At 49.4% G+C, this 27,913-nt stretch overlaps 1 protein-coding gene across 1 annotated transcript; it reads right to left on the reverse strand.

Moving 5' to 3' along the window:
- Nucleotides 1-789: 789 nt before the first annotated feature.
- Nucleotides 790-23,121, reverse strand: BTBD2 (BTB domain containing 2). Its single transcript, XM_075723589.1, has 9 exons — nt 22,508-23,121; nt 16,121-16,240; nt 12,589-12,745; nt 8,719-8,824; nt 7,725-7,922; nt 4,652-4,844; nt 2,861-2,948; nt 1,660-1,806; nt 790-1,086 (listed from the first exon to the last, which is right to left on the reverse strand). The coding sequence occupies exons 1-9, from the start codon at nt 23,119-23,121 to the stop codon at nt 925-927; spliced, it is 1,785 nt and encodes a 594-aa protein (XP_075579704.1). The 3' UTR covers nt 790-924.
- Nucleotides 23,122-27,913: the final 4,792 nt, after the last annotated feature.

A 27,913-nucleotide genomic window follows, 5' to 3' on the forward strand; every position in this document is an offset into this window, starting at 1 on the left:
TAGCACGGTAACGACTAGTACGGGTACCCTGCTGCCGACGGCTGCGCGGGGGCTGTCCGAGGGTCGCCCATCGTTTGAGACACGCTCCGGAGTTTGAAAGAAGCACCGCCGGGCCCCAGCGTGGCAGCCTGCACGCAGGGGAGGAATGAGCCTGCCCGGCCAGAGCCGCTGCCCCTTCCCGAGCCCGCAGGGCCGTGGGCCGTCCGCAGGGGAGGGCGGTTCGCCGTCGCCAACTGCCCAAGGTAAAGGATTGTCACAAATGAGTGAGGATAGCATGAAAACGCCGCAGTCTCTCCAAAGGCGCTCCAGTTTTGAGGTCTCCCCTCAAGACCATGTAGTGCTGAAACAGCAAAGCCTCAGGGAAAAGGCCACTTTCCGTAACTTTTTGAAGGCGGCTGCAGGTGCCGTGGCCGGCGGGAGGGAAGGCGCCAGGCACAGGCTGGCCAGGCCCTGCCGTCGCAGCGGCGCTGCCGGGCAGGCGTGGCAAACCGCCTCGCCTCCACTGCTGAGCTAGAGCAGAAGAGGACGGGCCACACAGCCCCTGACTGTGTCTTTTTGCAGGATTATCTCCTCACAGCAAGCATAGCCACAACCAGAGCCACTCGTTTCCATGCTTCTGACCGGTGGAAAAGCATCTACATTCATTACAGTCAAAAAAAATGCATGTTGTTAGATAGGATTAATCAGTAAAGTGAAAAATGACTAGCCACAGACAACCTACAAATGATACTGGTATACCAGTTAGTCTGGTACGTGATAGCAGCAGAATCACTAGCACAAGGCAAAACATGAGCTTTGAAATGATTTTACTGAGACCTTTGGCTAGTGTGGCTCCAATTGGTGTGGTCAAACTCAGCCAGAAATTTAGTTTGGAAGGTCACGGGGAAGAGACCAGAAGAGTCCAGAGCCAGCTCCGCAGCTGCACTATGTGTAGAAGATGATCTCTGGGATTTGTCCATCCTCTACGGAAGTGCCGTTGTTATTCCCAGCTGCGTAACAGAACGTAAAGCAGGTTTTGGCTCCCGTTGTTGGTGATTCATGGATCACTTTGCGCAGTCCTTTGGTTCCGTAGTGGGAATCTGGACCCTGTGATGGTCACAGAAGACAAGAACAGATCAAGACAGGGATCGCAGCCCCGCAGGAACCAGCTGCCCAGGCACACTCGGGGAGGTCTGGCCTCACAGCCTGGCCCGAAGCAATGAGCTCTGGAGATCTCAGCACCTCCCTTTTCTTTCTGGTTCTTGCACCTCGGGTATTTTGAGCAAAGTTCTCGACTCTATCAGAACTTAACACTACAGTTAAATATCAACTTTTTCAAACCACAGCAGGCAGGCTCTGGATTACACACCCACAGAACTGACAGCTTACCTGTATACACCAAAAAAAAAAAAAAAAAAAAAAATCCCATCACTTCATCGCTAATGTATCCTGGTAATTACCGTACACTTGCTAGACAAGTTAAAAACCAACTCTGAATGCTGGTGGTGAACGTGCACACTGCAGCACCGGGTGAAGGGCTACAGAGCAGACCTTCGAGATTATACTACAGGCCTTGAAAAATGCAGAGCAAGAGCCACGCTGCACTGATGGGACCACAGAAGCTTGCTTTCACCGATGGGAATGAGCCCCTCTTCTACCCGTGCCGCCCCAGGACAGTACCTTTAGAGTAGCACATGCTGTATAGTTGACGTTGGGTAAAATCTCAACAGGTTCCTTGAACATGACCCGGAAAGTGTTTGATGATCCGTCACAGCTGAACCCTGTGTCATTCTGCCCCAGGACCGTGTTACTGTCTGTGTGGATGATCTGTAAGACACGTGATAACTTTTAAGCTGCACAGTTAGTTGAACGCTGCCCTGCACCACTGCAGGTGTGCGTCCCCTGAACTGGACTGAATCTGAGGGACTCAAAGGTTTGACCAGCCCCACTGCCACTGCACCATCCCGTTACTTATGTCTGTCTTCAGCACTGTGATCACACTGAACAACTGTGGGCTCGGGTCCCAGACAGCCCAAGACAATCCCTCCTTACCCTGAAGCCTGGCAGAGGACTGCAGGCCGACATTCTGCGCTTAGATCTTCACTTGCCTTTCTCCTCCAAGAGCTCAGGGGCACCAGAAGGAGACCCTGATAATCGAGGAAGAAGCGCTGACAGACTGTGCTCGTCACATCAGCCATGCTGCGCCGGGGTAACTTGCCTGGGGACGGTTCTTCTCAAGTGATCCAGACTGGGGTTACGTACATGCATCCAGAACAAGGCACACAAGATTTCTGTAAGCCACCTCAGTCTTTGAACAGGATCACGACGGACTTCAGACAACTGAGTCTCCCTCAGTCCTACTCGTCATCTCAAACGGGACACTGACAACGTGAGGCCGCACGTCGGCACTGCACAGGCCCAGCACTGACACAGCAATTGCTTTCTTCTCTTCCCTTGTTGAATCGTGGCTGCTCCACTGCATTTGTACAGCTCAGAGCAGAAGACGGTCCAAGTACTACTGCAGCACCCAACCGTTGCTGCAGCACCTGCAGGGCAGAACGGGCCTGGCCTGCTCAGTGCGGGAAAACACGCACAGCTTCTTCTCAAACTGCGTCACAACTCTCCGAGATGTATTTTCAGAGGCTGTGAGTGGACTTGGGGAGATACTGCAGTGACGCATACAACGGGAGGTTGCATAAAACCAAGAGCAATAATCCCTCTTATCCCCAGTGCCCCATCTGGCCCTCACGACATCTGCCAACCACCTGATCTAGAAAACAAATACAGTCCCTTCTAACTTAAGATTTTGTTGCATATTCACTAAAATGTGCAAGGTAGACCCTACAGCAGCAAATATTTTTAACATAGTAGAGAGAATTACCTGTATATTTACTTGGTAATCCGTTGGCCCATGTATGGATCCGTATAATCCAAACCCAACTACAAATATCCTTTTGTTTACTGAGAACCTGCAGGAACAGATCAGGGAAGTCAGACCAACTTGCCACTCCTGTACTGTTTTAGTACAAGGATGATACACAAATATCTTCACGCACTTTAATTTTATACCTATGATTTAATCAAACATACTACAGTTTTAAATGCAACTATCAACTGGAATCCTTTACAGAAACCATAATTTGTAAGCTTACACCTTTGACTGTCCTAATGGGCCAGCAATAATTTAGTTTGCTCATGTGAAATACAAAGCTGCACGATCCCATCACCGAACTTCCGAGTCCAGGCTCAGAAAGCGTTTTGAGGTTGCGGTACAATGTCAGCATCCAAAACGCCAGCCAGGCAAAGGCAGGGCAGCCTGCAGAGCGTGGAATAGTGCCCACCCTCACGGCAGCAGCAGTCTTTTCAACAAGGTAACAGCAAAGACAACTTAAAGATATTTCACTGCTGAGCACTGGAGGAGAATCGTTAATGTGCTTCTGAGCATTTGCTGGATGTAGCTGCACTCCAGATTTACCCAAGAGCAGAAAATAAGATGCAATAGCTCCTGAACACAGGAATCCCTGCTGCTTAAGGCAGCAAGGGGGGGGACATTCAGCCCACTGCCCTACTACAGCTCCATCTTCTCAGGTAGCAGAAAGCCTCAGTGCCTGCCAAACTGCCAACGTAACTTCTTCACCTGTCCACCAGCTCTTTCAGCCCTGCATGTTTCAAGAACAAACATCTGCGACAGGCTAGAAGCCACTGCTCTGCAACCAGCATAAACCATTCAGTGCTGAAACTGCACACAGGCCTTGCTGGAGACTGACCCTGATGCTGCCAGCAGTTGAAGTTAAAGTCAAATACAAACTCCAAAAAGGTCTCTGAACGTCAGATCTGAGAGCAGCAAGTGTTTGGAGCTAGCAGCTCTTCCAGTTACAATCTCCTGTAAGGGGATGAATGGACCAGAAGATTCAACCAACACCTCTATCGATATGCAAGAGAACGATCGATGAAAAGGCTTAAAAATTTTAAAGAACTGTATTAATGCCAGTCCCCCTTCCATCCAAGACAAAGATGAATCGGGAAATAACCAAGGCTTTCTGATTACCTCCTGTCTTGCTCTAATCGCTTGGCCACACAAGGCTTGCAAACCACCATTTGCCACGCCAGAGCTCCACGTCTCTGCCACCATGACTGGGCTTTGCTGTTTCTCTACAAGCTTAGGTCTAAACAAACTAGATATTAGCAGAAAAGCAGGCGCAGCAAGCATTTTATCCTAATCCCTCCCTCAAATAGGCAAGATTAAGGGGCTTCGACGTTTACACTTACAATAGAGCAACCAACCTGATGGAGCACTGGTTAGTTGATGTACCCAGGCGCAGGAGGAAGCCATGAGCTGCCTGGTGACTCCAACTGCTACGTGCCCATACAGCTGCAGGAAGCCACTTGAAAAGGAGAGGAATAATCCCCCAAGAGGCCTGTGCTGGAGGACCACATTTGCTGGAAACCTTTGCCAATACAGAAGCAAAGTGGCAGCCTGCAGCTGCACATGCAGGTTAATGCATCAGGCGATGCTTTTGCCCAGCAAAACGCTTTCCCTGCGGGGTTCGCACCAGGGTTTATATGGTGGAAGTCAGGGTCTAGCACGTAACCTTGCGGGTTTAGGTCTAGAGTAGGCTCAAAGCTCAGTAAACACGAATCTATCAGCAGCAGAATTAGCAGAGAAGCTGACCTTATCCTGTCACTAGTCCCACTGTACCCCCAGCGGCTCTCCACCTGCTGGAAACGGCTGATGCTGCACTCCTTCCCCCGCAGGCAGCAGCGCGGTCTGTCGATGAACTCCACCCGCGGCTTCGGGTTCACTGTGAAGTGGAGGAACAGGCTCACCACTTCCCGGTCCGTGAGGATTCCCGACTGGGCAGGCCCTGCAAAGGAGCACGAAAGCAGCGACGCCGTCAGCCTTCAAAAACCAGAAGGGATCCTTTTGGGACTTACACGGGGAGGCGAACTTGACTCGCAGCTAAGAGTGGGCCAAACCCACACCACGCATGGGATCTCACTGGTGTGTCAGGAAGTGAAACCCCAGGCAAAAACGCGCTGCCTGCCTTTTATTTGCATGCCAGTTGTGGACTGCAGAGCCTCTGTACGGAGCAATATGTCAAACGGCAATTAAGCACGCAGCTCTGCAGAGCCGAAATGCATTTGGCTAACAGGACTGGTTTAAAAACCTAAAACATGCAGCTAATCCTTCCCTCAGGAGATGATAATACTGTTAAGAGATGGGGATTTTCATACATCTACACTGGTATTTTCTAACATTACTGTTAAGACATCATGAAAGCCCATGAGGGGTAGTGGGAGGGAATGTCACTTGATTACCATCAACTTAGGAAGTATAGGAGTATTTTCCAGTCAAGACAAAGGTGGTTCAGCTCACGCCCTGCTTTGACTCCCTCCTTCCCTCGGATATTTAATCCCTGCTTGGGGTTTGTTTGGGTTTTTTTAATACCTTTATTGTAGAACCTAGGGAAAAATGCTAGCAATTTTAGCAAGAGTTGAAACACGTCCTCATCTTTTCTCCAATAACCAGATGTTTTTTCCAAACTGATGCTGAACTCAAGCTCTGGAAACTACTTTGAATACTTTCAAAAGTGGAACTGGGTAAGAATTAGTCTTTTAGCATTAAGAGTCAAAAGCTGCTCTGCACCTCTATTTGCAAGAGGCTTTTAACAGAAACAAGACTACTGCACCCTGGAGAAACAACAGCATCAAGTGCTCGTTAATGTGGGAAGCGAATGCCTAGCTACTTGTTGGTCCAAAACGACTTGTAGTTGGTTAAATTCAGCACGATGTTACGTAGACATAACGTGGTCCAAGGCTGCAATAGGCCAAGATGAAAGTATTTAAGGAAGTCGACTGTTAACAGATAAATGAGCTTAGGGATACTTTCCTCAGCAAAAATTATCCATCATTGATCAAGTCTAAACTTATCCTGTGTTGCTGCAATTCAATTCTCAAATGTTTCAAATTACTTGCTCTAAGGGAAGGGAGTGACACATTTGCCAGTTAAAACATCTTCATGCAAAACTCCATGTTTGATACCAGATTATACAATAAACTGGTGAAACCACTGTCTGTAAAAATCCTTTTTTTTTTTCTTCCTCCTTTTGGGAGAGGGGTGCAGAGGGGAGTGGTTTCCCTCTCCTACCTCTGCTGTGATCACCAAAGAAATCAGAGTCACTCAGAAAAAGGACAGAGCTGAAGCAGTTCCCAGGTAGTCCCTTGTTTAAGGAACAGCTGTCCAGCGCAGCCTCTCCGGTTTGGGGTTTCTTTTGTTCATCTTTTAAGTTAAAGTGGATGGAGAAAACTTAAGAGTTTCTGTCAAAGCAAGAAGACTAACCAAAGATCCAAGTCGAACAGGCAGTTGTGACAGACAGCATGGGGAGGGGCACTGACACTCCCAGCTCAAAGGCTTCAACCCAAATATGCCCAAATTAACATATTCCTCCCGGTGAGGCAGAACGATACAAGATCTGAAGGAAGGGCTGAAAGAAACGGCATCTACAGAAAAATGCAAAGCTTGGTATACACGAACGACTCTTGACGGCTGTAACGCTATCCAGAAGGAGGATCCATCAAGCTGGATCGTAAGCCTGTGATCTGCTGCAAAGCTGCCGTTTGGCACGATGCACACCGAGGAACAGAGTGTGCTGTGTTTTCACCTGGTGCCAACACAAAGGAAAGCTACCCAGTTCGGATGAACGGATCTCTGCCTCCCTGACCAAGCCCTTTCTGAAGGGATTCACATCCCTAAGACCACATCGCAGGTCTGACAGGCAAAACAGAAAGTGGGTGCCAAGTTTTAAGCACAGAATCACTTCTTACTAATATCCTTCTTCATCTTGAAATATGTACATTAGCTGTCGATAAGCTGACGCCATCTCTGCCTTGAGAAGTGATTTGCAAAGGAAGCAGTGTCAGTGACCCTTTTTGCTTCTTTGTACACAGAACTGCTGCCTAAAACAAGTTTCGGTTTTGAAGATGGCTCCACTGTATCTTTTAGCACGAAAACTATTTAAGCTGATTGCCAGTTTTCAGTCCCCGGAGAATCACCAGAGTATGAAGTCAAAGAAAACAGGCAAAGAAAACAAAACAACAAATCTTTAGTCAAAACTGTTAAATGATTTAGACATCTTTGTACATGAAGATTTTAATGTAAACTTGAAGAATGCTTTGAGACACAGACTAAACAATGCCAACCCTTCAGCTCAAAGAACATTTTGAAAGTTTTTTCTGTTATGGGGCTCTGCTCTGAACAGCATCAGCAAGACACGGCCAACACCACCACTGGATTACAGGCAGCAGCAAACAGAGGATGGGGAGAAACATCTTCATTTCTCTTTAGGAGCAGGCTACAATCAACACCAATTACGTGCAACTCCATTAGCTTTGTGTAGTTTAAACACTTGGAATGGTTAGAAAGGAAAGCATGTGAACGCCTATTTGGATCTTTGCTCTCAGCTGAATGAGAAAGTAACCATCTAAACATACTACGGGTACAAACAGTCAGCTATGATCCGACTTGCTCCTATCTGATGGAGCACCGCAGTCTTTGAAACGAGTGAATGATCATGGATGAAAACAGCATTTACACAGTAGATTTTGTAGATCAGTGGGAACGGGGGATAATCTCAAATTTAAATTACTACAGGATACACAGAGAAAATCCATTTTCATGTACTCGATCCTCTGTAGTTCAGAGAAAGCAAAGACCAGGGTTGCCAGAAATGCCTTTGTTCAGTTACCTGCTGCAAACTCCTCAATAGTCATCAATGGAAAGCGGATAAGAGAAAGCGCTTTGCCCAGTACTTTCCGCTTGTTCTCTGGAATCACCTGGAGTTGCTGCCGTTGACACTCAGCCTCCGACCAGCGAACCACTGCATTAAACAAACGAACCTCCCGGATCCCCAGGGTATCCCTCTCCAGCACCGCAACCAGGGTGTCTGCAAGGCAGGACAGATAGTGACAACTTTAGGCACTAACCCAAATCACCCGATTTTACCTAGCCAGAAGTACCCTATGTACAGCCAAGGTAAGTAAAAGAGAAGCAACAGGAAAAAAGCATCTCCCAAAAGGGCTGCCTGCAGCCTCTGAGGAAGATATATCTGCATATTCCATAAGCAAGTAACTCACTGGAGCAGCAACCAGTGCCCAATTAATTGGCACATTAATGGAAGTGCAGTAGAATGAATCGCAACTGACTTGATGTTGAATTTGGATGAAGCAAGCAGCATGGAAGCCAGAAGGTTACCTGTGCCTTACCTCCACAGTCCATCTCATCAGAAGGTTAAAGTCTGAATTTTAATGTTTATTAACTGTGCCCAGCAAGTTTGGAAACTTCATACGATAATTAAAATAGCCAGTTCTTGCTTGCAAAAACACACCACCTTTTTAACTCCAAAACCTGACAAAGACTCAGGGAACAACGCCAACTCCACAAAAGAAGGCAAGTTACACCCACCCAAAACCTGCCAACATCAACAGAGGAAACGGGCTGTGTATCATGCCCAGAAAACTCAAGTTGCACCAAAGTAAGCAGATTTCAGGATATATCTGCAAGCAAGCATGCTCTTTTGCAAATGCCTTGTCTCTAGGTACCTAGTGCCAGAGACTGTTCGTTCAACAGACTGCTCCAGAACAGCAAAGCCGCGAAAGAGCATTGCCAAGTATTAACCTGTAATAACTTTAGAGGCTAGCTTGTTATGAAAGCACGTAGAGTGAGGAGGGAAAAAAGCTTACCCAGATCAATGTCTGTAAACCCCTCCGCATTGATGGCATCTGATGTGTTCTTGTCTATGTTCTCTAGGCAAAGGCTGGCCAGCTGAGGCTCATCAAAAAGTCTTGCCTAGTAATGAAGAAGCAGTCGTTAGCAAAAAGGGCATTTTAAAGTTTACATTAAGTAAGGACCCCTCCTTCTCTCCCAGAGCCCATCTTCATTAGCAATACTATGCCTGACTGCATCGTGAATTCACTGGGCTGCAGCAGTCTTTCACAAGCAGTTAAGCATGACAAGGCAAACACTAGAAAAATCTGCATTTGGCATCAGTTCTGTTTTAGCTGTGCATAACTTCAGGCACATCTTTGTTTGAAAAATCACATCAGTTAACGCAACTATAGTGCTTTTAGCACCATACTGACCATGTCAGCTGAGCATGGGTAGTTTTTCACTATATCATTTTTATATTTAGAAGAAAGCTTTGCCCAATGACTCCAGGCCTGCTCGCTCTAGGAATATGCAGAGACAGCTTATTTTGTAAGAACAGTCACAGTAATCTCATGTATTAGCAAAAACGCCTTAGCAGGCACACTGCTTGCGTCCCAGGGAGATGTGCAAAATCCTGCAGGGGTGCGCAGCTTGTTTAGTGCATTTGCATGTTTTGCACAGAAGAAGCTACTCTAATCTTAAAGAATTCCCCCCAAAATAGGTTACTATTCCAAACAAAGCCTGCACACAGCTTGGAGAGTGGCTCAGAATCTCTCTGCTCAACTTAAGTGCAGTCTCGTAACAATTTCACTACCACTTCAGATCCCCCTGCACTGCCAAGACACGTTACCAACCTTGTGCCTAGCACAAGCAGAAATGAGGTGGGAACACACAAAAGTCACTGAGATGACCTCTTATTTCCAATGCTTTGGTTTTGCTATTTAGGAAGGAACTGCCTTAACATCACACCCAACATTAGCACAAGAGTACACTGGGACTTGAACTTACTGCCACAGGCAAGGTTTAAAAATTGTGTTTTGGGCTGGGAATGCAGTCACTCATGGAGGCTGGCGCTATCGAGCATCTTCTGCTTCGCCCTTGCTCATGGGCTGTAGAGCTCAGCAAGGCCAACCTTCAGTGCTGACACCTCAAGCGCAGAGAGCTGAAACAACTCCATTTTCTCAGGGACCAGGGAAGCTTCAGCAGTCATCACCTGGTCCTGGGGCTGGAGTGCCAGTGCCTTGCACTCCTGCCATCCAAGAGCTGTGACTGACTCAGACTTTACTACTGTAGTGGCTCCCTTTTGACACGTGAATGACTTACGTTACGCTCGCAGCAGAGCTCTCCCCCACAGCGGCTTCTATTATTGCCTTGTTGATCAAAGTGACATTTGCATGTACATCTGGCATGAAAGAGGATCACGGTTCACTATGAGGCGCAATCAATTAGGAGAGCTATTTGCCACTGATATTTCTGCCAGAGATTAGCAGTTGCTTGAAACGCTGTCAATGACATAGTTGCTGGACCAGCAGGACTCAGCAATGATGCACACAAAGGAGGTCTGGGGCTCTACGATCTTAGGTCCACGATCTTAAGCCTGTTGGGAAATGTTTTGTACAAGATGCATCCCAGGTCTGTAACCGACCATACAAATTGTCAATTTGTTGCAGTAAAAGCAGAAAACAGAGGCCGATTTTCACACTGAAGGACCAGAACCGAAAGCATTTTGAGAACAGGTCCATTAAGTGAGGTGCCTTGTGCAGCCAGCCACCTGAGATACAGGTACATTTCTCAAAGAACACCAGCCTCAAACATTTTAGAGACTTGATATACTGCAATAGTGAACATAAACTAGACACGAATCACCACTGATAATTAATCATAATGGATAAGCCACAAACAAAAGGAACCAGGAATGCCTGTCTCCATCTGGCATTTCATCTGTCCCCAGTACAGCTGACAGAGTGCCAGGCAGTATCTTCGTTTTGATATCTGAAAAACTAGGACACCTTCCTCTTCTGCCAAAGAAGGACCTTTGTGACTTGTAAGGAAGTCACCGTGAACCTAAACGTTACCTCGCCAAAGTTGCGAAGTCGGGTTGCAGAGACTTAGCATGCCACAAAAATCCCTGCATAAGGAATACCACCAAAAAGCTGACACCTCTGATCCTCATGAGGTGATGGCTAGTGTAAGATGCCTGTTCAAAACTGCAGCAGGGAAAGATCTCTTCTCAGCTCTTGGATAACAGCTCCTGATCTTTCAGACTGCAGGCTGCTGAACCCAAAGAATAGGAGAGCTGCAACCAGAGAGTTACAATTGTCCTACCACGCATCAGATCGGAGTGCAGATTTGGCTACCATCACCCAAGCAAGAATCTTTAAGTCCTGAATCTTCCCCAGGGAAGCGCAGTGTGGTTCCCCCCATGTCTCGGAGGCTGCCTCACCCATTTATGGCATGTGGAAAAGGGCCAAGTTAAAAAGAGGTTGTGTAGAGAGGGACATGTATTTTGCAGCAATAGCTGAATCCTAGCAGTGAAGAGTGTCTGCAACAGGAATGTAACGTGGAACTACTTTGAGAACTTGATCCAAGTATTTAAACTCAAATAAAGTCCCAGCAAACAAGCAAAGAGCTCAGCAGCAACTGCTTCAGGCCAACACTGCTTCAATTTCTGTGAAAACTGCTGGTGTGGACACTGCCACCGATGCAGTAACTACAGCCGGAGCCTGAAAGAGGCTCGTGCTCCTGACAAGGAGGAAAAAAGCCAGCAGACAGGTACGCTGGGCAAGACAGGACAACCCCTCAGAGCCAGACCACCTTAGTGAGCTGGTTCCCATGTCAGGGCAGCTGTGAAAACTCCTCTGCAAGGTTTGTTTAACATCAGAAATGACAGCAGCTTTCCTGAGCTGGCTGATCAGAAATATTCCTCCAGAGCTAGTCAAAAGCATGCCCATTCCCTAAAGGAAAGAAACCCACATATACGATGCCTCTTTGTTTCTTGTTCCTAGGTGTCCCTGGCAATGCCACAGACAGTGCAACACACAGGTGACAGCACCGTGGAATCACTGATTCGTCATCAGCTGTCAGCAGAGAGGGTGGCAGGGACCAGAAAGAAAAGATGGGGCTAGGAAATGGGAAGGACAGTGATGTTAATTTAATCAACCTGCATGCAAAGTCTGATCTTCTCCAAAATAAGCAGTAGTTGTAAACACTGTCTTCTAGTTTGCTGCTTAGAAGAGTCAAATGGAAGGTGGAGGAGTCCAACCCTCACAGATCAGATCAGAGAGGCACATGGATGTGCAACCGGCCTCACAAAGAGTCAAGAAACACAGCTGCACTGAAACTCCAGGTTTGTGCGCCTTCAGTACAGCGGGAGGGTGAGCTGGAACAGGCTGAGGAAGAGATCACTTTGTTCCTCTCCTAGGAAAATAAACCAAAGCACTCATGAAAAAGTTGCATTTTCTGTCTTTCACCCCCATTTCAGGGAAACTATTGCAAAAAAGCCCTTCAAAGAATGTCTGACCAGCTAGATGCAGCAAGCTTTGGACAGAGAAAGCTTATTATACCAGTTCTGAATCTGAACAAGTGAAAATCCTCTCACTCCACTTTTCTTCTTGGCAGATGACATTTTTCCACCCTGTTAATTTCTTCCCCAGCTCACACTCTGGAAGGAATCGCCTGCCACACTGAAACAGAAAGCAGATCTGAAATGGCAGCAACATTTGCTTTATTTTATTGTTCTTTGTAAGAACCTGCTCATCAGCACTAGACTCCTGTAAGGGAGGATTCAAAATGACACAGAACTGCTCCATTTTGGATGATCAACTCTGCAACACGCAGAAAACTTCTGTTTTCCTATTGCGATGGACCTTTCTCAAGGGACTTAATGCAAACGATTGCAAACTCACCTGTGTTAACAGCATGAACGCATTGTCTGCTCGGAGGTTTTTTTTAAGAAACTCCACACAATGAGCTTCAAGGGCTGGAACTGCATATTTTTTAGCTGTGTAAAGTGTTGTCATAACAGTCTCTGGTCCAATCTGAACTTCGTCCGAATAAAGAAATCTGAAAACATGCAAACAAACATTGCTCTGGTGAAGCCAATAAGATAACAGGGTAAAAACCCTTGCAATTCATAAAAAACATGTTTGTGCTTCTGCCCATCACCCTGGCCCCATTCCCTATACTTGAGAGGTGGAAGGTGTTTCATATCCGTTCCACTGACTCTGGTTTACCAAGGAGAAGGTTTGGGTTTTTGTTGTTTGGTTTTGGTTTTTTTTTTTTTTAAAAACACTCTTTACAGTATAACTTTTAATGAACTAAATAGCTGGGATATCTGCTGAAGCACCTCAAACTGCCTAGCATCCCACATGAGTGAGCTCTTTAGCCTGCCACTTACACTAGGCTGGAACAGTCTCTGGCCAAGTGCAACCCTTAAAATTAATGGTTTTGGCTGTTCAGTTAGACTAAACAGGGACAAAAATTCAATCCTGCCTGCCTACTTCAGAAGAGAAGCTCCATTCTACACACTAATTCAACAGTGATCAGAAGCGCTCAAACATATACATCCACTGCAGGTGAGGTGTTTTATCCACTTTCCCCTCATCTCATCACTTTATATACTGAACTGTTTCATCTCATTATACCGGTGTTAAAGTACAGCACACAATGTAACTTCAGCACGAAGCAAGAGTTAATTGCAATGAAAAACAAGGACTGTCACGCTGCTAGCGAAGCATCAGCCTTCACTGTTAGGCCAAAACAAGGAAGTACATTCATACGGCATGGAAAAACAAAGGTCTTCATAGGAAGCCTGACCGAGCCTCCTCATACCCAAGCATGCTGATTAGAGACAACAGGAACTGACAGGCTGAGTTCAGTAAAACCAGTTACACGCTTGATGTTAGTCCTAATCCCATGCAGAGTTTTTATTTACTGTTTTTCCTTTAACCAGCGGAGCATTTGCCAATCAGGATCTGAAAGGCATGAAGCACAGAGGTGTAATATTGTGTTAACTGTGCTTGGCATTCCTACTCCATGGGATATTTTGGAAACTCCAACAATTTCTTCTCCTGCATTTCTCTGAAGGGGACACAGCAACACGACGCGTGGCTGCTGTTCCTGGAGGCTTCACGCAGCAGCGGGGCTCAGAAGAGCCTAGAAAGGGGGATGCCAGGCAGCATCCCTGTCTGGAGGGACCTGATGCAGAGCAGCAGGGCCAGGATGCAACTCAGGGAAGCATAAACAGGGGGATTCAGAGGAAGGGAAGCGCTCTCATTGCTGTTGAAAGCAGGCTTTTGTGCTGCTCTAGAGCATCTGTTAATAACAGCACAGCCACAGGCTCATGAATGTATTTTGCACACATCCCCTCACCAGTCCTATTTTCACTAAGTAATCCTTTTTACTACACGATTAAAAGAACACAGTTGCTCTAAAAACAACTAGTTCCATTTACGGCAATGACTATGTTAGTATTTATTTTTACGATAGTCCAAACAGTGTGTGCTAAGAGGGATAACAAGAGACACTCAAACTGTGAAAAAGTGTAGTATCAATTTAAAAGATGATTTAGATTATAACCCCAGACAATCAAAAGTGTTCTTTGGGTTACCATGAAAATAACAACACTACTACTAATAATAATAAAAAAGGATCTCTTACGCAATTACAGCAGACCTATTAAAGGCCACTAGCCCCCACACACAGTCACAATCCAGTGTCCAGAAGGGACCTTCGGTGAACATTCCGGGTGGGCACTTTGTTCCTTGATAAGCTTCTGATCCTATAACATTAGGTCATGGCTTGGCCCAAGTCCAGAGACATATGTAAGGATCAGCTGCCATTTCAGATCAGTGTTTGGAGGGACTGGTTTTACTCCACGAAGGTTCATACCGCGTACCTGGTAACCTTCCTACCGGAATGCAGCACCCAAACTTCTTTTGGCACATTTAAGCTCTGAGCATTTTAAAAGCGACAGTTCGATTCTAGATTTAAGCATCTAAGCTATCACTGGATCACGTGCACAGCTACTGTAGCATAACTGCAAGCTTTAGAGGCACTGTGATAATCCACACACAATTTCTCCTCCACAAAATATAAACATTTCTGGTGCAATCCACCTAAACTCATCACTTCAGTCCTTTCAGACACTGGTTCTCTTCCAAGATCATATTGTTTATACAAGTGCTGAAATCTCAGCACTGGCAGGGAAACAACATGACTTTGCCTCTTAATTCGCTCGATATTTTAGCCTCACTAAGTTTTAGAGATAGATACTAACTCTGCACTCCGGAGAGATCTACCTGGCTGATAGAGAGTCATACGCCAATTAGAGGGATTCCCCATGTGCTGGTGTCTGGTTTAAAATGAGCCATAGGGGAGGTGGCTAGGGGCTCCCCATTATTTCTGGCCTTTCATTCTAGCGAAGATCAATTTTAAAATCTTCTGAGATAGCACAGTCATGACCAAAGCACTTTTTGAAGGTAAAGCAAAAAGCGTGCCAAAGCTATATATAGTCATTGTTCCCAATAGGAAGCAAGCAGGGAACGTGTCAAGAGCACAGGACTGGAAACCCCTGGAAGGAGGTTACAGAAATCCTATAGAAACAGGACAATGACTTTTCAGCATACATTCAGGATTGCTGCTGGATGTTATACGGCACCAGCCGAGCTTAAAGAAATCGCTGAATGGGATGTTACAGCCCCTTCCTCCTCCTTCCCCCAGCATGCAGACTTGTAACGCATGCTGTAAACGTAAATTCAAAACCAGCTCTTCCCAAGAGGACTAAACCACACACAAGAGCAGATACCATACAGAACGGCTGACACTGATTTCACACCCTTGCTTACCTGTTACAACTTGCTCGTTTGCCCATAACCTAAATGAGCTCCAAGTATTTGTAACTTACAGAGCTTTAAAAGGATTACTTTTCCCCACTTCTCTCAAATAGCATTTGGATCAAATCAAACCAATTCACGACCAAGAATTTATGAGACAATGTCTGAACAAGTGAGTATCAACTTAACTACAAGGGCCCGCGCAGGCACTTATTCCAAGTGCTAACCAGAACACCTCCCTACTGCTGCACTTGCGTGGTGTAACTATACATAACGACACATTTACAAAATTATAATCTATCCAGTTTAGTTTTGCCCATACTGCAGATCAGCAGCAGGAGGGCACATCCATTTAACTATTGCTAAACCAAAACATGGAGCGAGTGAGATATTTTTGTGCGGTAGCTGCACTAGACTTTTACCGAGGAAAAGAGGGATTTAACACCAGCATTTAAACACCCTTGAACAGATCAACAAAGAAGCATTTTATTTATACACTTAACGATCTCTACTCTACAAAATAGTTCCCTGCTTTCATTAAAAATATCCTTCTCTACAATAAATCCGGTCATTCCACTTATACCATACATTAGAAGCAGCTTACTTCAGCAGAGCTAGGAAGGCAGCAGGCTCCACATCAGGCAGCTCAATCTCTGTAGAAGTTGTGGCCATTCCACCATTAAACATTGCATCGAAGACTGCGCTGCCCACAGCAAGCACAAACCTAACATTAAAAAACAAACGAGCAAAAAAAAAGCTTATGTTAAATCATATTCACTTTCCAAAAAAATCCCAGGCTAGTTGCTATTCCCCAAGGCAACCCCCAGGGAAAGCAAATCATTCCTAGCATTAAAGCAAATGTTTTGCAACAGAAGGGAGTGTCAGGCTTTCTGTTAGTTTACTGCAAAAACACCAAAGTTGCAAGCAACTTCATTTTGAGCCCTGTCCCAGTATACAACCCAGTAATGGTTCCCCAAAGACAACATTTTGTGCATCATGGAACAGAATACACGTGGCTGCTTTGCAAAGTCCTCGTAGGACCCTACGGACCATTCACGAGGTTGAGAAGCTAAGGAACAACAAAGTGAAGGAATTCAAGTTCTTCCAGCGAACAGAGCCCAAGCCTTGGCGCAATTCCCCACAATCACATACTGAAAACAATTATGGAAAACTTGTCACTACACACTACCCATCCTCCTCCCTTCTCCCCAGATGTGAGGAAGACAGACTTGGTGACAGCAGAGCAAGCTCTCAAACACGCAGATTGCATCGGCAGCATCACCAGGAGCTGTGGACACCAGCACCTCCTGCAGCACCCGGCACGGGAGCTGCCTTCCCCGGGCACGCTGCTGTCTCCTTCCCTGCAAAACCTGCTTTGGGCTTAGCCCAGAAGGCAGAGAAAACCTCACTGGAAGCAACCCAGCACCAGTAGGTGCACACAAACCCTTTTTGCACTGCTGAGAGTTTACATAGTAATTAACGGCGAAAGGCGTATTGGCCCTAAAGAAACAGGAAGCAAGAATTCCCACAAACCAGGTTTGAGACCGAAAATAATATTCCAGCACTCCCATGTAAACAAGATGATTTCCCTCACTGATAAACACCAACTCCTATTTTAGGAAGAGGCACAGACCTGGGCTGCTGTGTGTACGTAAGCTGCTGTACCTGCCTATGCCTTAGAAAAGCCATTTTGAGAACTTTCATTGTTTGAAAATGCAGGGATGAGTTTTTCCCCCAGGAAAGCAACCTTGTTCCTGGTGTCTGCAATCAAGCAGCTCCCTGAAGTTAAATACAGCCCAGGCCACAAAGGTCACAGCTCAGCAGCGTGGGGAAGCAGAGGAGACCAGGCTGCAGAAGCGATTACTGCAACCACTTCTCCAAATGACTGTAAAAAGGAAGAAGCTGGAAAATTTAGGGGCTCTCGCTGCAGCAGAGTTTGACAGACGCTTCAACACAGAGCAGCATCAAGAACTGCAGGCAGAAAACCGTACAGGACAGAAGGCACAAGACAGAAAGTCCAGGGGAATTTCAGTTAGATTTTGCTGCAGTAGGAAGTGACACAGAAGCCTTTTTTCTTTTCCTTTTAAGCAAAATTTTTCATTTTCTTGCTTTTCACTCCCCTCCCATCGAGAGGAGGCCTTCCATGGACACAATAGAGCAAAGCGCCGTGGATGTGCCAGGCTTGTTTGCCATGACGGACTGTTTGGCTGACAAGCTGGGTTGTATTGTTTCTGATCGGTTAAAAGAGCTAGGGACAAACCACAGCGGTTAAAAAAAAAAAAGTACACACATGCATATTTTTATCAAACAATTCTGAAGAAAAATGTCAAGAACAAATGAAAAACCTTGTTCACAATACTGGAATTGCCAGATGAAACAAAAATCCTTGTTCCTACAAAAGCAGCGATGGTGGCAAGACAATCGCAGGCATTATTTGCTACTAAAAATTAACATAAATTAATTGCACTCTAAAATTTTCATTCTCACAGCCAGCACAGTATACATCCTCAATGAGCAGACAGCCTTCAGAAGTAATTTGAAAAGGTCATTAATTAAAAAAAAAAAAAAAAACCCACAAAAAAACTCTCAAATTTTTGCTTCCATTTCACTCAGGGACAAGTCAGTCTGATTTTTTTTTTTTTTTTTTTTTAACTGCTGAGCCCTAAAGGGATCCCAGTACATGCCAGAGATACAGAGGACTCCAAATTTTAAGTTCCCATAATGTTTTAAGGGAACACAATGAACATAAGCAAATCCCTCTCTCTTCATGGTGCCTTCTTTCTCTTGCTAAAATGAACACTTAAAGCTATTAAAGACGCTCCAGGAAAAGCAGGGGTATGCACCGTTTCTTCTACACAGTCCAACAGTTTTCCCCAACTGGTCAGGTCTGCAAAAGGAAGAGATGGGGTTTGTTCCAGGTGGGAGAAAGACAACTATTAAGCCAAACTGGCAGAGCAATATGGCTTTCTTTTGTTTTCGCCTCCTATTTTCCAAAGCACTGTAGCAACCAGCGCATAGCAAGCCTCTCTCCTAACCCCAAGGAGCGCTGCCCAATGCAAACGTGCAACTCTCAAAAGGGAAACGCGGGTACAAGCTCGGCGTAGTGACCCACCTTTGTCAGAGGAAGAATTCAAACAGAGGGTTATTTTTAAACAATGGCATGGCGGCCAAAACAAAGTGGACTACTGAAAGGATGCAGAGAAATCATCAGAAGCAGAGCAAAAGAACTAAGAACGCAACACTTGATTTCTCATCATTCTTTCTGCACGTGTAAGAATCAAAGTAAACTGACTTTCAGCAATAAGAGTCACAGGAACTTCCATGAGGTTAGTAATTTTGTCTTCATGAGGATCCAAAGTTGACTCCAAAGGCTTTTGAAGGCCTGCAAGAAAATGTCTTTCATTCTGCTACTTATAGCTTCCTACCCACCCATTTTCACTGCTTCCTTGTTCACTTCGGCATCTCCACCTGTCACCTAGTTTAATTTGTATACCCAACAGCCCCGCTCCCTTTCTAGGCGCTACGGTAACACCAAAAATAAAATAAACCACTCAAGGGAGCCATGACTATCCCACCACTGCATACCACCTCCCTCCTCCATCTGCCACACTGCGGAGAAATCTTAAAATATCTATTCCAGGAGAGCTGGCACAGGAACAGAGCAACATGTGACGTGCTGGAGCTCGGTGAAACCGTAGGTGACGAGAAGCTAATGAATGATGATCGTTTGCTGGCTGCATCCTTCCAGCGCAAGGACTGGAGACACCACATGAAACGAGCAGGAGGCAGGTTCGAAAACCCCCAGAAGCCCTTCACACGCAGCCCCAGGAGCTGAGAGTGGGACATCTTGGCACACGACACTGCAGGTACTGCAAGTTAATACACATCCAAGAAGAAAGAGGATGAGCTCAGAAGAGAGACGCCTGGAAACAGCAGCCAAAAACCTACTCAAGACTGTCCCCAAGCTGCAGACCTCCCAAGCTGGAGTATACACAGGGGTGCATCGCCACACACTTGCCCCGTTCCCTTTTGGGCCATGTTTTTTGGGCCATGTTTTCTGGCCAATTAACAAGCTTAATTATCACACCCATGCAGCTCCTGGCTGATGAGGTTTAGATGTTTCTAATCTCATTGATGTCATGCTCAATGAAGCAGATCTGGAAAAAGACAAAAAAACCCCTTCCCTCTTACTGCTGGGCCTAATCAACGCATTGACCTTGGCCATATTAGCACCGTGAAGCTTCAAGACAGCCTGCTCAGTCCGGCGTTTGTTAGCCTTGACGTCAAAAAAAACTTAAGGCCATTCCATCTTCTTCATGGCTGATTCAGCAGCAAGAGGGAACGAGCTCAAGGCTCAGAGAATGAGCTTGCTCCATGGTACACAAGCAACTTCCACGGGGTCTGGAGCCTCCTGAAGGTGGAAAACATCCGACCTTCTCAGGGCTGCAGATGCTTCACGGGACAGATGCTTGGCTAGATGAACCTTCAGTCCAACCCAGCACAGCCACTTAGGCCATTTATCTACAAACACAGCTTTCACACACAAAATGAATGTTTGCTCTTAGCTGCTACGTGAGGCATCTATTGTCTGCTTCTACAGCTTCATACGAACTGCTGAACTTGCCAGACTCTTAGAAACGCACCTGACCCTACAGCTGTGTCGCGCTCAGAAACCTCCTCCCTACACCACCACGCGTGGACGACACCACGTGCGATCACTCGGCATATATGCCACTTAACTCCCCCAGCCTACAAATAGGCCACCTCCGCTCTGCTCCTTCCTGGAGGAGCCCAACCAGGGAGCAGCTGCGCCGTCACCTCCAGCTCCCGCAGGACCGCGACTCTCACGTTATTTCTGCTAACCAGCCAGCACTTTCTAACGCACCATGCGGCCGTTTCAAAGATGACAAGTAAGATATTGCAGACCACTCCTCAAGGCACCACGAGCTGCTGTCCAAGAACCCTTAGGTTTATGCTTTAGGATATCCTACCCTTTAGGATGCGCTCCTACTGCAGCCACGCTTTATACCTGGCCCGGTCTGAAAACTGACACAATCAAACCGGACTGTAGAAATACTTACCTGTTAACCGCGCTATTTCAGACACCTAAGCATCAAAGTACAAACATCTCCCCTTGGTCGCTGAAGCAATACACTGCCTCCAAAATTAAATCCATGGCTGCTTTGCGACTCAATTCCAGCGCAAAGTATCTTCTGCTGTCAGGCTGCTGTGGGAGAGCTGAGCACAGAAGGGGTCTGGGCGGTTTTATTTTAAGTGCTCTGTTTCTGAAATAACCACGGTACTTCATGAATCATCAGGATATCCCAACTGTAATACCATACAGGCAAGTTTTACTAAAATCTGTATAATCCGTAAGTGGGATGTCACGGCATGACACACTCTATTCTATCTTTACCACCCAGAGCACCAGATGGATTTCAGAGCAATTAAGCAGCATTTCACTTTGGGGCTACTTTTTTTTTTTAAAAAAAAAGCTTCATTTATTTTCCATTTATTTCTGGGCTGAACATTGCCTCTCCCCACCTAGGAAGTTCTCAGGACAGGAACAAGCTTACTCAAATACTAATTAAGCTTCAAATTATAAAAAAGAACAGAACTGACACCCTAAACGCTCAAACCAGCTTAGAACAATCGTGTTTCATTCAGAAAGCGAGAGAAAAGGGGAAATCTGAAGGGGACACCTCCAGGAATGTGAGAACATATGAGAAAAGTGATGGTTCAAAATAGTTTGGAGCAAGGCTCCCTTTGCCAAGCACCACTTCTAAGCGCACCAAGAAGCTTTTCCCCATCCCAGTTAAAGCAGGTCCCGTCATGGAGCGAAAGGCTCTTGCGGTTGCTGTTGGTACAGCCGAGCAGCCCGGGACTCACTTCCCGGAGCGGTGGGTTGCGAGTGGCAAGCATCGATTCACCAGAGCTGCCCCACAAAGCAGCCGAATGTCAATCAGCCACAGCGGTTTTGCATCATCCAGGTGGAAGCAATTCCCAGCTTCTCAGCGAGCGGGCAGCTCAGAGCTGCAAACTCTTAAATGGCAGCTCGGCCTTCAACATTAACCTCGGCCCAGATGTCATTCTCCATACAGCTGCTCCAGAATCGTGGGGTTTGTTTTATAACGGTGCATTACCCCCCAAAATATAGGGCTTCAGAAAAGATTCAGTAAAGGTTATTTTAAAAAGAGAATGTTGCGGCAGAAATTTGGTTTCTCAAATCATCGCTCTTTCCATCCCCAGCGCTCTCACAGATCCCTGTATCTGTCGGCAGAGATCAGGAGGCTGGATCTGGAGATCTGGAGAGTATTCCTCCTCTCTGCTACCCGCAAAAACAAGGATTGCTTATGAGCAAAATCCAGGGATCTGGGGCTTTTCCCCACTGCACTTGCCCCAGTCGCACCTACCCTCCGGGGAAAACACTCTCAGCCACAAGCCGGACCTCGTCACCTGGGCTGGTAACCAAAGGCGAAACACGACATCAGTCCGAGGGCTGCGAGAGACCCGAGGCGACGGCGACTGCCCGCGCCGGGGGCAGAGTCGCCTCCCAATATTACGTTGAAGACCAAACCGGGGGGACCCAGGCTCTGGACCCCGGTGCTGCCGGCTCCCTCCATCCCGCCGGGGCGTCCGAGGCCGGAGCGGAGCTGGGCCTCGCCGGGGCTGGCGCGTCCCCCCGAGCTCCCGAGGGCGGATAAAACGCGGGGCGAAGTCACCCGACCCCCCTTTCTCCTCTCATGAAGGAGGCACAGGAGCCCAAGGCCCGCACCCCCCCCAGCTGGCGCATCGCCCCCGGAGGGTGCAGAGACCCCCGACACCCCTCAGCAAACCCAGCCCACGGCCTGCCCCGAGGCCCGGGACCCCCGGCCGCCTCGCAGGGCCCCCGGCAGGACCTACGGGCCACCCCCCACGGGGCCCGGGGCACCCCCGCGGCCCACCGCGGCCACCCGGCTCCCAGGCGCGGGGACCCCCCCCCGCGGCCCACCTGTGCGCCGGGATGCGCTGCGAGCCGCGGCCCTTCCCCACCAGGAAGTGCACGTCGCTGAGCACCTCGTTGTTGAAGAGGAAGGCGAAGCGCTCCTGCACCGTCGGCTTCGTCGCCTGCCAGTTATAGACCGGCTCCCGCTGCAGCGCCCCGCCGGGGCCGCCCGCCCCCCCGCCGGCCCCCGCCGCCCCCGCAGCCGCCGCCGCCGCCGCCGCCGGGCCCCCCGCGCCGCCGCCGGCCGCCGGGTTGGCAGCGCCGCACTGGTTGTAGGTGAGGCCGGGAGGCGACGGGGGGGCGCCGTTGGTGCAGGCGGCGGCGGCGGCGCCGTTGCCCGGCGGCGGCGGCGGCGGCTGCGGGCAGGAGGAGGAGAGGCCCCCGGGGCCCCCGCCGCTCCCACCGGCCGCCATCTTGTGCGGCGGAGGCGCAGGAGCGGGCGGCGCGGGGCGGCGCTGCAGCAGCACCAGCACCAGGAGCGGCGGGCGGGACACGGCGGCGGGCGGGAGGGGGGCGGCGATGGCGATGGCGGCGGCAGGGCGGGCGGCGCCGCGGCGGCTGCCGGTGGCGGTGGTGCCGGTGCCGGTGCTGATGCAGAGAGCCGGGCAGCAGCGGCGCATGGGGCACGGCGCGGCGCCGCCGCCGGCCGGGCCAGGGGGGAGCGGCGGCGGCGGCGGCGGGGCGGGGAGAGGGCGTGGGGCGGCGGGCGGGGCCGGGCCGGGCCGGGCAGGCCCGGGGTGCGGGGCGATCCCTGAGGGGAACGAGGGGCCGCCTCCGAGGAGGATGAGGGGCGATCCCTGAGGGGCAGTTTGGGCAGTGAGGGGGTGATCCCTGAGGGGGCAATCCCTGAGGGACAGTTTTGGGGAGTGAGGGGGTGATCCCTGAGGAGGATGAGGGGCAATCCCTGAGGGGCAGTTTTGGGGAGTGAGGGGGTGATCCCTGAGGAGGATGAGGGGCAATCCCTGAGGGGCAGTTTTGGGGGGTGAGGGGGTGATCCCTGAGGAGGATGAGGGGCAATCCCTGAGGGGCAGTTTGGGCAGTGAGGGGGTGATCCCTGAGAGGGGGTGAGGGGGCGATCCCTGAGGGGCAGTTTTGAGGGGGGGGGGCGATCCCTGAGGGGGAGTGAGGGGGTGACCCCTGAGGGGCAATCCCTGAGGGGCAGTTTTGGGGGGTGAGGGGGTGATCCCTGAGGGACAGTTTGGGGGGTGAGGGGGCAGTCCCTGAGGAGGATGAGGGGTGATCCCTGAGGTGCAGTTTTGGAGGGTGAGGGGGTGATCCCTGGGGGGGCAATCCCTGAGGGACAGTTTTGGAGGGTGAGGGGGTGATCCCTGAGGAGGATGAGGGGTGATCCCTGAGGTGCAGTTTTGGGGAGTGAGGGGGTGATCCCTGAGGGGGGCAATCCCTGAGGGACAGTTTTGGGGGGTGAGGGGGCAATCCCTGAGGATGATGAGGGGTGATCCCTGCGGGACAGTTTTGGGGGATAAGGGGGCAATCCCCTGAGGAGGAATTTGGGGGGAGCAAGGGGAGTCATCCCTAAGGGGCAGTTTTGGGGGGTGAGGGGGTGATCCCTGGGGGGGCAATCCCTGAGGGACAGTTTTGGGGAGTGAGGGGGCAATCCCTGAGGATGATGAGGGGTGATCCCTGAGGGACCACCTTGATCCCTGAGTTTTGGGGAGTGAGGGGGACAGTGCCCTGAGGGGCAGTTTGGGGGGTGAGGGGGTGATCCTTGAGGGGGCAGTCCCTGAGGACGATGAGGGGCGATCCCTGAGGGACAGTTTTGGGGGATAAGGGGGCAATCCCCTGAGGAGCAATTTGGGGGGAGCAAGGGGAGTGATCCCTGAGAGGCAGTTTTGGGGGGTGGTCCCTGAGGGGCAGTTTTGGGGGATAAGGGGGCCATCCCATGAAAGGAGTCATTCTGGGGGGGGATGAGGGGCACAGGGGTGCAGGTGGCAGCTCGGGGAGGGGTGAGGAGTGGGGGTGGCAATTCATGGAGGGGTTATGGGGCTGAAGGGGGGTCGGTGCTGGGGGGTGAGGAGCGAGGGAGGTTTGGGCCATGCAGGGGGGCAGTCGGGGGGGTGAAGGTGAAGGTGAAGGGGGGTCAGCCCTGGTGGGGAAGGCAGGGGGAGGGGGAATGCGGAGGGGGCAAGGGTCGCTCCCTTCCCGCTCTCACAAACCAGCCTTTCCTCCAAAGCAGAGACCCAAGCCTCCGCCGTCCCCAAGGCACCCTGATTGTGCCCAGCAATTCCTCAGAATAATTAGCCCGGAGCGACAGGCCGCTGCTGCAGACACCGGGCCTGGAGCACCACGTTACCAGCACCGCGGGTATTACCCTGCACGCACCGGGGAGCCGCAGCTCTCCGTGGGGACAGGCTGATCCGCGGCGGCCTGATCCCTCACCTGGTCGTGCCCTGCTGCCGCCGAGATCCTGTGAGATCTGCTCGGCAGAAAGGCGCGCTGGCCAGCGGTCCCCACCGATGGCCATCTCCTTGCCAGCCAGCGTGAGGTGGAAAATGGCGTGGGGGCACAGGAGGAGTCTGAAAAGCAGATTAATTAAGAGGCTGTGCCACTGCCTTGCTGTGATCTCAGTAACTGAACCGTTAAAGTGATTTATTCTTCACGGGGTAATTACATTCCCCCTTTCTCTCTTATCCATCCCCTGATCTGTGTTCAGCTCTTGGAGGTGCACACACATGCATTCGGGAGCAAACGTGTGGTCCTTGATTTGACATGTTCAGCGAGGAGATGTCCTGTCTGCCCCTTCTGTTTTCTGTGCTTTTGCGTTACGGTTTCTGTAATACACGCAGATTTGTTATTTATATCGATTCAAAGCTTCCAGACCCTTGTCAGGGATCTCACCGATTAACCACTGTGGCCAGATGCTGCCGTGGCACATTGCAGCGGTGTTCTTACACCCCTAATTTTGATCGAGAGCTTCTGCCCTGGTTTTGTATCATGTTATCAAATACCTATTTCTGCTGCTTTACATGCCATCAGGTTTCTGCTGCATTTTTTTAAAGCTGTGTTACACTTCACGTGGACGAGTTTGGGAAACTCCTGCAGCCACAGCTATGCAGAGTTCAGAGCTGGCCGCACTAATAGTCCCTTCTGGCATCTGGTCTGTGCGTGCAGGAATGAGTAGAAGCCTTTAGAGGAACAGCTCTTTTTCCTGTGAAATCTTTCTTATATTAATAATAACCGAGCATTAAATACAGGCATATTCTCTTAAAAACACTGCATCCTTTTGTCTTTCGTGCCATTTGCTTAGCACATCACACACTCACACCCCCTTGCTGGCCAAGCTGCTTCCGTGCATTTCAGCATCACATTTTTTACTCACAAAATGTGGTATCTGGACGCCTGCCCGGTCCCTGCTTAGTCCTGTTCGGCTTTCGGGTGCTTCATTCGGGCCATAAACATTAGAGGGAGCTAAAGACTGCTGCGCGCGCCCAACTGGGCAGCTGGACAGTCGGACACTTCTGATTTCGGGCAGGTGGGCACCGGCTGGTTGGTCCCGCAGCCCTTCAGCTCCAGGAGTGCTACCGGGAGGGTCGCCGAGAGACCCCTGCCCTGCCCGGGAGGTGCAGGAACGTCCAGCCCAGCCCGTGCTGGTGGGGATGGAGGTGGTGGAGCCTCCCCACCATAGCGTTCCCTGCTCCCAAACCCCAGCAAATCCACGGCTGGGCCATCTTTGAGAAACGGCGGTGTCTCCGAGGGGTTGGTGTGCTTGCCAGGGAGGACGTGTGCTTCTCCGTCATGCAAGGAGGGGATTCGACGCCCACCGGAGCGGCACAGCACCAACGATCCCTCCCCATTCAATGCCGATCTCCCCGGCACAACCGCCCTTCTCTGTGCCTTACTCACTGTGCCAGTCCTGCCGTGGCTCGTTAGACAGAACCTATGTATTCGGCACGTGATGGAATAAACAAGGATGATTCATATTGTGGCAGTAGCCAGAGGCTCAACTCGGGACCAATGTAAAGGAACACAGGTACAGAAATAAAAAGGGATAATACATATAACACAGAAATCTGCGTGGGACACTGCCGCCTTGGCTCTGCGGGGTGGGGCAAGGTGTTTGCTGTAGCATCCCCGGACCAACACAGCAGCGATCAGCAGTGTGTTAGACAAAAGAAATACAGTCAAAGAGTAGTGCCATATGGGAGACTTTAAGGTCCCAAAAATAAATCTGAGAACAAACGCTCCTAAAAATGGTACGGCGCCGTTATTTCTGGATCTGATAGCCAACAGATTTCTTCACAAATTAGGCACTCAGCAAAAGGCAGCGCTATTTTAGATGGGGTAATCGCAAGATGATAAAAAGCCTAACCACAGCAATAACTCTGGCTGGGGGAATTGGTGTGATTCAGCTGGTGTTAGATGAAGGGTGACCAAATATAGGTCTGGAAATAAAGGGTCTCGGTTGCACAAGAGCAAGCTATGAGCAGCTGGAATGAAACCGGTGGGACCAGAGCGCGCAGAGTTCGATGGCAGAGGACACCTGGCCTTTCTTTACGTTGTAGAGGCAGAAAAATGTATTTGGAATATGCATCCCAAGCAAAAGCTAGGAATGCGGAGGCAGCTCTTCCCTGGCTGTGCAGCTCATCTCAAAGGAGTTACAGTAAGATGAAACGAAGCTCTGAGGAGGACTGCGTGGCAAACAGCGACAGCTTGGGTGTTAGCCAGAGGAGGGCTAAAGTGGGACTTGCCAAACTCTGTGCTTTAGCAACAAGCCCTTATTTAAGCCTTCAGCCAGGTGAGAAGATGAATCCCGAGGCCCATGACCCACTCCAGCTGTGGGCAGCAGCAGACTCGCTGAGGGCACAGCCGGAGATGCTCTCCCGGGCTTTGGGAAAACCTGACACTGCTCTGCTCCTGCTGACCGACCGCAGCTCCCAAGGCCTGTGCAATTCCACCTGGAGCTGAAATCCTGTGGGAAAGCCGAACTGGCACCCTGTGGCTCTCCAAAAGCCACACTTCACCATCCGAGCCCACAAACACAAGCCTGCCCGAGGCCTATTCCTGCTGTGCTCGTGCCACCGCGGCTCGTCCTGGAGCAGAGGGACCAGCCTGCCGCAGGGCATTCAGGTGCCGTGAGTGACCGCAGGCAGGGCCAGACCTGGGATCTGCCAGGGTGCACGTCTCTCCCTGAGATGGCTACAGAGGGAGAACCTGCACACCTACGCACCAGCCACAAAATGACACCAAAATGTCACATTCTAACAAAAAAAAAAAAAAAAAAAAAAAAAAATTGTTTGTTTTGGTTGCTTGGACAGGAGTGGTGATTCACTGCAAAATGCACAGTGGTTCTTTCCTTCTCTAACCCCATCCCATAAAACATTTTAAAAGCACAAAAAGGAAAACAAAAACCTTTTATTTTTTTGGATCCAAAACAGCCTTCCTCCCCACATGCTC

This window comes from Pelecanus crispus, chromosome 20 (genome assembly GCF_030463565.1).
Source record: "Pelecanus crispus isolate bPelCri1 chromosome 20, bPelCri1.pri, whole genome shotgun sequence".
Taxonomy (NCBI): domain Eukaryota; kingdom Metazoa; phylum Chordata; class Aves; order Pelecaniformes; family Pelecanidae; genus Pelecanus; species Pelecanus crispus.

Bases quoted from the DNA above. Each gene is read 5' to 3' on its own strand.
- BTBD2 (XM_075723589.1), bottom strand. From the start codon at position 23,121: ATGCGCCGCTGCTGCCCGGCTCTCTGCATCAGCACCGGCACCGGCACC. The intron at 12,746-16,120 runs GTAAGCTGCTTC...GCATGTTTTCAG, and splicing joins GCCTTCCTAGCTCTGCTGAA to ATTTCTTTATTCGGACGAAG. The intron at 7,923-8,718 runs GTAAGCTTTTTT...CCTGCCTTGCAG, and splicing joins GTTTACAGACATTGATCTGG to ACACCCTGGTTGCGGTGCTG.